This window comes from Glandiceps talaboti, chromosome 11, assembly GCF_964340395.1.
Source record: "Glandiceps talaboti chromosome 11, keGlaTala1.1, whole genome shotgun sequence".
Lineage (NCBI taxonomy): Eukaryota > Metazoa > Hemichordata > Enteropneusta > Spengelidae > Glandiceps > Glandiceps talaboti.
In genome coordinates, this window is record NC_135559.1 from 22,813,464 (window position 1) to 22,825,950 (window position 12,487).

The 12,487-nt window shown below is 36.3% G+C and overlaps 1 protein-coding gene across 1 annotated transcript in view; it reads right to left on the bottom strand.

Moving 5' to 3' along the window:
• The window catches only part of LOC144442166 (O-acyltransferase like protein-like), a 33,238-nt gene that overhangs the window by 1,606 nt on the left and 19,145 nt on the right, over positions 1–12,487 (bottom strand). The window contains exons 9-13 of the mRNA XM_078131434.1: positions 10,860–11,117; positions 10,423–10,530; positions 9,708–9,849; positions 3,546–3,732; positions 2,970–3,112 (exon numbers count right to left, since the gene is read on the bottom strand). Of these exons, the coding sequence (XP_077987560.1) occupies positions 2,970–3,112; positions 3,546–3,732; positions 9,708–9,849; positions 10,423–10,530; positions 10,860–11,117 (838 nt within the window). The remainder of the gene's footprint in view (positions 1–2,969; positions 3,113–3,545; positions 3,733–9,707; positions 9,850–10,422; positions 10,531–10,859; positions 11,118–12,487) is intronic.

Here is a 12,487-nt window from a genome sequence, read left to right on the forward strand (position 1 = left end):
CTTCACCAGTAATACCTCGCCAGAAGATCAAACTATATAAAACGTACATAGGTGTTGGGGGTGGGGTGAGGTAATACAAAATTCATAAATTCATTTCGTGCTGTACTTTTGATATTTACCAAATACTACTTTCTCCAATTGTATAAAGGGTCTCTCGAAGAGAACAGATACGAAGAAAGCTACGAAGTAACTGAGGCACAGATGGGATACAAACAGATACAACTGAAAGAGAAAGGAATACAATTTTAATGTATGTATGTATGTATGTATGTATGTATGTATGTATGTATGTATGTATGTATGTATGTATGTACGTACGTATGTACGTACGTACGTACGTACGTACGTATGTATGTATGTATGTATGTATGTATGTATGTACGTATGTATGTACGTCTGTCTGTCTGTCTGTCTGTCTGTCTGTCTGTCTGTATGTATGTATGTATGTATGTATGTATGTACGTACGTAGGATATAGGGGTACTAGTAAATAAAGGATATAGGGGTACTACTAAATAAAGGATATAGAGGTACTAGTAAATAAAGTATATAGGGGTACTAGTAAATAAAGGATATAGGGGTACTACTAAATAAAGGATATAAAGGTACTAGTAAATAAAGGATATAGGGGTACTAGTAAATAAAGGATATAGGGGTACTACTAAATAAAGGATATAGAGGTACTAGTAAATAAAGGATATAGGGGTACTAGTAAATAAAGGATATAGGGGTACTAGTAAATAAAGGATATAGGGGTACTAGTAAATAAAGGATATAGGGGTACTACTAAATAAAGGATATAGGGGTACTAGTAAATAAAGGATATAGGGGTACTAGTAAATAAAGGATATAGGGGTACTAGTAAATAAAGGATATAAGGGTACTAGTAAATAAAGGATATAGGGGTACTAGTAAATAAAGGATATAAGGGTACTAGTAAATAAAGGATATAGGGGTACTAGTAAATAAAGGATATAGGGGTACTAGTAAATAAAGGATATAGAGGTACTAGTATATAAAGGATATAGGGGTACTAGTAAATAAAGGATATAGTGGTACTAGTAAATAAAGGATATAGGGGTACTAGTAAATACAGGATATAGGGGTACTAGTAAATAAAGGATATAGGGGTACTAGTATATAAAGGATATAGGGGTACTACTAAATAAAGGATATAGAGGTACTAGAAAATAAAGGATATAGGGGTACTACTAAATAAAGGATATAGAGGTACTAGTAAATAAAGGATATAGTGGTACTAGAAAATAAAGGATATAGGGGTACTAGTAAATAAAGGATATAGGGGTACTAGTAAATAAAGGATATAGGGGTACTAGTATATAAAGGATATAGGGGTACTACTAAATAAAGGATATAGAGGTACTAGTATATAAAGGATATAGGGGTACTAGTAAATAAAGGATATAGGGGTACTAGTAAATAAAGGATATAAGGGTACTAGTAAATAAAGGATATAGGGGTACTAGTAAATAAAGGATATAGGGGTACTATTAAATAAAGGATATAAGGGTACTAGTAAATAAAGGATATAGGGGTACTAGTAAATAAAGGATATAGGGGTACTAGTAAATAAAGGATATAAGGGTACTAGTAAATAAAGGATATAGGGGTACTAGTAAATAAAGGATATAGAGGTACTAGTAAATAAAGGATATAGGGGTACTAGTAAATAAAGGATATAGGGGTACTAGTAAATAAAGGATATAGGGGTACTAGTAAATAAAGGACATAGGGGTACTAGTAAATAAAGGATATAGGGGTACTAGTAAATAAAGGATATAGGGGTACTAGTAAATAAAGGATATAGGGGTACTAGTAAATAAAGGATATAGGGGTACTAGTAAATAAAGGATATAGGGGTACTAGAAAATAAAGGATATATGGGTACTAGAAAATAAAGGATATAGGGGTACTAGTAAATAAAGGATATAGGGGTACTAGTAAATAAAGGATATATGGGTACTATTAAATAAAGGATATAGGGGTACTAGTAAATAAAGGATATAGGGGTACTAGTAAATAAAGGATATAGGGGTACTAGTAAATAAAGGATATAGGGGTACTAGTAAATAAAGGATATAGGGGTACTAGTAAATAAAGGATATAGGGGTACTATTAAATAAAGGATATAAGGGTACTAGTAAATAAAGGATATAGGGGTACTAGTAAATAAAGGATATAGGGGTACTAGTAAATAAAGGATATATGGGTACTAGTAAATAAAGGATATAGGGGTACTAGTAAATACAGGATATAGGGGTACTAGTAAATAAAGGACATAGGGGTACTAGTAAATACAGGATATAGGGGTACTAGTAAATACAGGATATAGGGGTACTAGTAAATAAAGGACATAGGGGTACTAGTAAATAAAAGGAAATCGTGTCGTATTCCCATATCACATTTGAATCATATTGGAATCTTTAGTGTAACTGTGTGAAACCTAACTTTTGTGTTAGGATTTTCGGGGTTTTGTCTATCCCTTTCAGGTAGATGTGATTTTGAACACATATTGCCTGGCCATGAGGGCTATAGCACCCGTTTATTACACCCGAGGGACTGTGAGTTACTAGAATTACATGCTATTTCCCAAGGCCAAAGGCCGAGGGAAATAGCATGTGGTTCTGGTAACTCACAGTCACGAGGGGGTAATGAACGGGTGCTATAGCCCGAATATAGGCCAGGCAATATGTGTTTTATAATATAACTCATGCTGTGAACTCGCGGTGGCAGACGACATCGTCAGAAGCTGCCATTTTGACCTGCTGTGAACGCGCGGTGGTCACGTGACCATGTAAAAGTTGATTAGGGAAATAGTCATTATATTTTCCTATCACGTGACTGATTCTAGCGAATCATGGCACAGCATTATCACTAGGTATATTATAAATATGCCTATACTAATTAACAGTTGAAGTTTACACAGAATAACGCAAAATGTATACTCACATAATTCAAATCACTGACGTACATCTGCGATTGAGCTCCGGTCCAAAATTTGATCATAACTAATGGGTGTATTAGGTAAACACAGTACGTTAGGCGACTCATTGGAATAAAAAATCGCCAGGACAGAAACTTGTTGACAGGACCTAGGAGATAGTTACAAGAAAAGCCATAACTACATAGGTTATATACAGGTATATTTTATAGTTGAATAAAAACAAACACATTTGTACATGAAGTCTGTCTCTATCTTTCGTTTTTTGTTTGTCTGTTCGCTTGTTTGTTTGTTTGTTTGTTTGTTTGTTTGTTTGTTTGTTTGTTTGTTTGTTTTGTTTGTTTGTTTGTGTGTGTGCTTGTTTGTTTGTGTGTTTGTTTGTTTGTTTGTTTGTTTGTTTGATTGATTGATTGTGTGTTTGTCTATCTGTCTGTCTGTTACTCCCCTTATCAACCAAAAACATTCCTGGTCCGTCTGTCTTTCCATCATTTCTACACCATTTCTACCTCTCCATCGGACTATCTTTTTTCTCTACACCTCTCATCACACTACATTTCTCAGACAAAGCACTGTTTGACACTGACCTCCAATACCCGTAGAGCAGGCAAACAGACACCAAGCTACAGCTAGTGAAAATACAAATCGACTAAAAGTCAAAAATGTTACTGTCATAGCTTGTGTCCATGGTTGTCCAACACTTGCCCAGTATTTGCAGTATACCATTGTAAAACCACTTATAATCGATGCTATCCAGCAAAGTCCTTGAAAGAACTGGAAATACACAATTCTAGTTATCAGCTGTTCATACCTCTGGGATATAAAGAGGCCAACGAGGTGATAGTGCATCTTGGACGGTGCCGTAAAAGAGACAGTGGGTTACGATGATGAATAGAATGGTAGTAGAGTTTGAATTATTTGAGTAAAGCTGCTCTAGTACTAGCTACAACTGGAACTCTTTGTGGTGTCTAACTTACTTGTAATATCATACTCCGTGTTAGATACTCTTTGTGGTGTCTAACTTACTTGTAATATCATACTCCGTATTAGATACTCTTTGTGGTGTCTAACTTACTTGTAATATCATACTCCGTGTTAGATACTCTTTGTGGTGTCTAACTTACTTGTAATATCATACTCCGTGTTAGATACTCTTTGTGGTGTCTAACTTACTTGTAATATCATACTCCGTGTTAGATACTCTTTGTGGTGTCTAACTTACTTGTAATATCATACTCCGTGTTAGATACTCTTTGTGGTGTCTAACTTACTTGTAATATCATACTCCGTGTTAGATACTCTTTGTGGTGTCTAACTTACTTGTAATATCATACTCCGTGTTAGATACTCTTTGTGGTGTCTAACTTACTTGTAATATCATACTCCGTGTTAGATACTCTTTGTGGTGTCTAACTTACTTGTAATATCATACTCCGTGTTAGATACTCTTTGTGGTGTCTAACTTACTTGTAATATCATACTCCGTGTTAGATACTCTTTGTGGTGTCTAACTTACTTGTAATATCATACTCCGTGTTAGATACTCTTTGTGGTGTCTAACTTACTTGTAATATCATACTCCGTGTTAGATACTCTTTGTGGTGTCTAACTTACTTGTAATATCATACTCCGTGTTAGATACTCTTTGTGGTGTCTAACTTACTTATAATATCATACTCCGTGTTAGATACTCTTTGTGGTGTCTAACTTACTTGTAATATCATACTCTGCGTTAGATACTCTTTGTGGTGTCTAACTTACTTGTAATATCATACTCCGTGTTAGATACTCTTTGTGGTGTCTAACTTACTTGTAATATCATACTCCGTGTTAGATACTCTTTGTGGTGTCTAACTTACTTGTAATATCATACTCCGTGTTAGATACTCTTTGTGGTGTCTAACTTACTTGTAATATCATACTCCGTGTTAGATACTCTTTGTGGTGTCTAACTTACTTGTAATATCATACTCCGTGTTAGATACTCTTTGTGGTGTCTAACTTACTTGTAATATCATACTCCGTGTTAGATACTCTTTGTGGTGTCTAACTTACTTGTAATATCATACTCCGTGTTAGATACTCTTTGTGGTGTCTAACTTACTTGTAATATCATACTCCGTGTTAGATACTCTTTGTGGTGTCTAACTTACTTGTAATATCATACTCCGTGTTAGATACTCTTTGTGGTGTCTAACTTACTTGTAATATCATACTCCGTGTTAGATACTCTTTGTGGTGTCTAACTTACTTGTAATATCATACTCCGTGTTAGATACTCTTTGTGGTGTCTAACTTACTTGTAATATCATACTCCGTGTTAGATACTCTTTGTGGTGTCTAACTTACTTGTAATATCATACTCCGTGTTAGATACTCTTTGTGGTGTCTAACTTACTTGTAATATCATACTCCGTGTTAGATACTCTTTGTGGTGTCTAACTTACTTGTAATATCATACTCTGCGTTAGATACTCTTTGTGGTGTCTAACTTACTTGTAATATCATACTCCGTGTTAGATACTCTTTGTGGTGTCTAACTTACTTGTAATATCATACTCCGTGTTAGATACTCTTTGTGGTGTCTAACTTACTTGTAATATCATACTCCGTGTTAGATACTCTTTGTGGTGTCTAACTTACTTGTAATATCATACTCCGTGTTAGATACTCTTTGTGGTGTCTAACTTACTTGTAATATCATACTCCGTGTTAGATACTCTTTGTGGTGTCTAACTTACTTGTAATATCATACTCCGTGTTAGATACTCTTTGTGGTGTCTAACTTACTTGTAATATCATACTCCGTGTTAGATACTCTTTGTGGTGTCTAAATTACTTGTAATATCATACTCCGTGTTAGATACTCTTTGTGGTGTCTAACTTACTTGTAATATCATACTCCGTGTTAGATACTCTTTGTGGTGTCTAAATTACTTGTAATATCATACTCCGTGTTAGATACTCTTTGTGGTGTCTAACTTACTTGTAATATCATACTCCGTGTTAGATACTCTTTGTGGTGTCTAATTTACTTGTAATATCATACTCCGTGTTAGATACTCTTTGTGGTGTCTAACTTACTTGTAATATCATACTCCGTGTTAGATACTCTTTGTGGTGTCTAACTTACTTGTAATATCATACTCCGTGTTAGACACTCTTTGTGGTGTCTAAATTACTTGTAATATCATACTCCGTGTTAAATACTCTTTGTGGTGTCTAACTTACTTGTAATATCATACTCCGTGTTAGATACTCTTTGTGGTGTCTAAATTACTTGTAATATCATACTCCGTGTTAGATACTCTTTGTGGTGTCTAACTTACTTGTAATATCATACTCCGTGCACAGTACTGCATCGACACATATTTTCTGTATTTTGCACCCACTTTTTGAATGTCAAAAGCAAAGAAATGGTGAATTCACTGATTTCGGAACACGCCATTAGTTTTGATTTATCTCATTTGGTGTTATAGAAGTGAAAATACCATTTTGCTGCTTGAAAGAAGACGATTCGGAAGCTTATTTCAACAGCAAATCCAATTCAATGTAGGGTTGAAATATTTCTCAAATAAGGTTAAATAGCATCTTGACAGTAAGAGATAGGGGGAAGAGCTTGAGACTGGGATAAATTATGTCCACCTCTTGTGGGTGGGGGGGGGGGGTGTTCTAGGGGGAATCCCCTAGAAGTTCTGAAAGTTTTTTTTACTCTTGAAGCCCATTTGTAGGCTATTACGACACATTCAGGCAATAATTTCCAAGCTTTACAAGACAGCACCATCAAGTATCACAAACTATTATTTATAACTTACATACTTACATAGAGTTGAAATATGTTCTCAATCATTATAGTAAAGGTCAGCACATCTAATGGTAGTATCATAGGTAGGGGAGATTTGGCAATCATTATAGTGTAAAGGTCAGCACATTTAATGGTAGTATCATTGGTAGGGGAGATTTGGAGTTTTAAGGCAATATTTTGACTATCTTGGCAAACATTTCACATCTTAAAAGACAATATCATCTCAATATAGCATAGTGTGAAAATTCTTAAGAAAAGTTTAATACCATTATGACATTAAAATGGTTGGTGCTTCTGAGTGTTGGTTGAATGCATGAGTGACCTCTGGGGGTGGGGGAGTCCAAGGGGTCTCCCCTAGCAGATCCGGAGGGCTTTTGGTTCTATTAAGGCGATTGTTCATAGCCTTTGAGGTAATATTTCAAAGCTTCGAAAGTTTTCGAAGCTAAAGTTAGTGTAATGTTTTAAATGAGTTTCCTATGTCACATAAAAATGGGCTAGTAACATTGGTACAGTGGCATTAATATAACATGTATAGTAAAGTCACTGGTATGTTAGGTGGTCATACCTAGGAGACCGGTCAGTTTCTCCAGCCGGGGGGGAGGGGGGGTGGATTCTTAAATCGGGCCGGCAAAAACTCACTAACCACAATATCTGTAAAACCAAAAACAGGCTGACCTCCCCCCCCCCCCCCATCACTTAATTCTAAAACATGATGACAGCACCAACATGTAAAAAGCAACTACATAGGGTTGAAATATTTTTGAAATATAGTTTGATAGCATCTTGACAGTAAGAGATATAGGGGAAAGCTTGAGACTAGGATGTGTACACCTCATGGGGGGGGGGGGGTTCTAGGGGTTTTTAAATGAGTTTCCCATGTCACATAAAAATAGGCCCGTAACATTGGTATTGGGGCATTAATATTGTATGTATAGTAAAGTCACCTGTATGTTAGAGAACTTTAGGTGGTCATACCTAGTGTATAATAGAAACTGGAATCTGATGAGATGTGGTGATTTGTAGTGTCAATAACATGTAGTGTCCAAAATAGAAAGTGCATCTATTCTTCATACTGAAGAGTAGAACGAGTTAGATTAACATCTTTTATAAACTATCTCTGAAGATTACCATTACGAAACCTTCAAGTTCACCTTTGCCCCAAAGTGAAATATAAGTGAAGCATTTATTGTGAAACAGCCAAGCATTTACATGACATGTTCTATAACTAGTGTGGTAGCTAGGTAATACATGTATATGTATATGTATAGTCATGTCTTACATGAACTAATATTAAAGAACTGATGTAAGAAACAGGGACAATAATAAATTATACATGTACCAGTCAGTTCAGACAAGGCTATATGCCATTGTAGAAAAGTATTTTCTTCTTCCATCACAATCCAAAAAACAATGACCCCCCCCCCTCCACAATTTTCAAAACAGCATGGCCCCTCCCTCCACTTCCAATTTCAAAAACAGGGTGACCCCCTCCCAATCCATCGCCCCCACCCCACCCCCACCCGGCCGTAGAAAGTGACCGGTCCCTTAATACAGTTTGACAGCGTAATCACGACAGACAAGCTGTTGATGCGATGGGTAGGGAGGTACGGCCGGCTAACGATGTATCTCTCTAGATCTATTGATCAATAGCACCGTAAACAGGCTACAGGCCATACGAATTTTTAATAAACAGTCATGGTATTGAGCTGTAGTACAACAAGCGCATAATTTTAAATTATTTTCGTGCACCTATCTTGTGTCAAATAATCCCTGTGTCAAATAACCCCTGTCTACCGTTATATGTCTATCATGTAAATTTTGAATTGTATTAACTACTGACAGTTTCCAAATTTCATCTCATGACCGGTGCCATGTATGTACACAGACCCGGTGCCATGTATGTACACAGACCAGGAAGGTGTTTCTTCCTTGTCTGTAGTAGGTAATGCTCAAATTTATCAATCTATATAGTATCCATCGTTGTACCGCAGGGGGCGCTATACGTTATCACGTTACTTGCTCACCGACTGACAAGTCAAGATGTTCAGTGCCAGAAACTGCGATGGGTGACAAATTAAAATGAATATATTCAGATAATAGCAGCTTAGACTCAATGGTCTTTTCAATAATGGTCAGAATCTCTTGTTGCACGCTAAACCTCTCTGAACCTCTGAACGTATTGTAGTACTCTCTAAACATCTGAATGTCTTGTAGTACTCTCTAAACGTCTGAATGTCATGTAGTACTCTCTAAACGTCTGAATGTCATGTAGTACTCTCTAAACGTCTGAATGTCTTGTAGTACTCTCTAAACGTCTGAATGTCATGTAGTACTCTCTAAACGTCTAAATGTCTCGTAGTACTCTGTAAACGTCTGAATGTCTTGTAGTACTCTCTAAACGTCTGAATGTCTTGTAGTACTCTCTAAACGTCTGAATGTCATGTAGTACTCTCTAAACGTCTGAATGTATTGTAGTACTCTCTAAACGTCTGAATGTCTTGAAGTACTCTCTAAAGGTCTGAATGTCTTGTAGTACTCTGTAAACGTCTGAATGTCTTGTAGTACTCTCTAAACGTCTGAATGTCATGTAGTACTCTCTAAACGTCTGAATGTATCGTAGTACTCTCTAAACGTCTGAATGTCTTGTAGTACTCTCTAAACGTCTGAATGTATTGCAGTACTCTCTAAAGGTCTCAATGTCATGTTGTACTCTCTAAACGTCTGAATGTCTTGTTGTACCCCCTGAACGTCTGAATGTCTTGAAGTACTCTCTAAATGTCTGAATGTCTTGTTGTACCCCCTGAACGTCTGAATGTCTTGAAGTACTCTCTAAAGGTCTGAATGTCTTGTTGTACCCCCTAAACATCTAAATGTTTTGTAGTATCCCCTAAATGTCTCAATTTCTTGTAGTATCCCCTAAACGTTACATGTTTTTGTCACATACCCAATGCATGTCTTTTCCTGGTTTGTGGTGTACCAATACATAACCAAGACAAACCCCAACTAGATAGCTGGCAATTCGTGTGTGAGGTTTGCTATAGATGTAGTCTGCTACTGGGGCATCATCTGCGTTGTCATTGTAATATCTATGGAGAAATAAATAAATAAATAAATAAATAAATAAATAAACGAGCGAACGAACGAACAAACAAACAAACAAACAAACAAACAATCAAACAAACAAACAAACAAACAAACAAACAAACAAACACACACACACACACACACACATACATACATACATACATACATACATACATACATACATACATACATACATACATACATACATACATACATACATACATACATACATACATACATACATGCATGCATACATACATACATACAAAGTGAGTGAGTGAATGGATGGATGGGTGGGTGGGTGAGTGAGTGAGTGAGTGAGTGAGTGAGTGAGTGAGTGAGTGAGTGAGTGAGTGAGTGAGTGAGTGAGTGAGTGAGTGAGTGAGTGAGTGAGTGAGTGAGTGGGTGGGTGGGTGGGTGGGTGGGTGGGTGGGTGGGCGGTCGGGCGGGCGGGTGGGTGGGATAGGTGGAGGAATGGATGGATGAACGAACGAACAAACGAATGAATGAATCAATGGATGAAATAATGAATGAATGAATGTGGCTACTTGAGGTTCGTGTTGTATCCTACTTACGGCAGTCCTCCAACAGCTGGCAAACCATAATACCAGCTAAGTAGACCAGTACTGATGAAATCCATGGCGAAAAGTAATCCAATTATTATAAACCCAAGTTTTTTCTTCCTATTCAATGAGAAATAACCAGTGTCTAGTCTAGGAATTCAATTGCTAAGATATTATGGAAAGCGACTGTCACAGTGGGCGCTGTTAGATTCATTTTACAACTTGATAATAAGTGAGGTATACTGTGATGTCCATTGATTTACTTATATCGGTATATCTATTACAGAAATAGAAAAAAATACTCCTGAGTGGTTCTGTACGTGGTGTTACAAACGTCTAAATCCTTACGATTGACAAAGTAAAAGTTAAGTTGAAATGGCTTAGTTAAGTCAATGAGGTATAGAAGAAATCTCCCCTTAAGTGCACTTGAAATATAAAGATTAACCTACCAATGTAAAGCCATCACTATAAACGGGGTAATAATAAAATACTGCATCAATAGACAGATATGCCAAGACCATCCCATACATCTTTGACGGATTGGATCAAGATATGGGAACAGATTTTGTATAAAGAGGAGATTGGTCCACCAATACTCATAGCAGGGTTCAATTATTTTCTCCACCATAAACTGCATAGGTCCTTGGCAAACATAAACCAAACAATACATGTAGAGGAACAAGACAAAGTAATATCCAGGACAGAACCTACCAAGATAACAAAGCAATGTCAGTAATTTAACCTTTAATTTAATAAGTTCTGTTTGGTTGACACAGAGGACTTACTTCCCTTTTCTTTGATCGTGTTGTGCAATGGCTTTTACCTCCCGTAAAGGGGGTGGGGGTGTTATGTTATGCGTCTGTCTGTCTGTCTGTCTGTCTGTCTGTCTGTCTGTCTGTCTGTCTGTCTGTCTGTCTGTCTGTCTGTCTGTCGGTCGGTCGGTCGGTCGGTCGGTCGGTCGGTCGGTCGGTCGGTCGGTCGGTCGGTCGGTCTGTCTGTCTGTCTGTCTGTCTGTCTGTCTGTCTGTCTGTCTGTCTGTCTGTCTGTCTGTCTGTCTGTCTGTCTGTGTATGTGTGTGTCCGTCCCTCTATGGACACGATATCTCATAAACTACAGCAGCGATTCTAATGAAACTTGCTACAGTAATGAAAAGAACTGATTAGATTTTGGTAAACATCCAATGAACATTAATTAGTCATTTGCATATATATGATAAATGGTTTTCGGTAATTAGACTATATCAACAGGGGCTTAAAATCAGCCATAATTGTTTATAAATAGTTGCTTTTTGTTTATTGTTTACTTTCTTTCTTTACAAAAAAATGTTTTTGTTTGTTTATTTTTTTCTGCTCTTTAAAAATATCTTTTCCCTACAAGGTGCCATGTAATAAAGTAATGATTTGAAAACCAGGTGTATGTTTTTTCTAAATCAATTTTAACTTGTTCTTTTGTTGGTCAAACTCATCATATCTTCAAATTCCATATAATTTGGCACATCAATCATGAGAAAACACATATCGTCTAAACCACCATGGTATAGTTGTTAATTTGCATAAGTAATGCGTTTTTGATAATTAAGCAATATGTTCACTATGCAACTTTCCAATTTCATTCAGCTTCATATACTTCCTTTTCCAATTAAGTGTTACATCATGTATAATAGCTATGTTTCAGAATTTTGCATTCCAACAACGTGTGTAGACCCAAAAATATGTGGTGGGTTACGAGAGAAATTCAGTTTAAATCTGGCAGTAATTGCCATCATTGTAATGTATTATTGCAGATTTTTTTGCCATATTAATGCATATCTATATTCATAGTATGCTTTGATTGAGTTAAAACACACTTATCCAATAAAGCCAGTTAGCACAGTTTTGTTTAGTTTTAATGAATGATTTGCATAATTAGTGATTTTCGGTAATTAGACTTTATTGCAAACTTCAAAACTTCAAATTTCATTTAATTCAGTACATATGTCAACCATAACAATGCGCACATGGGGTTTCTTGATGTGGCTTTTACTAATTTGAGTAATTTGAAGTATAATGATCTTCAGCAATTAAGCTATATCTGTGGA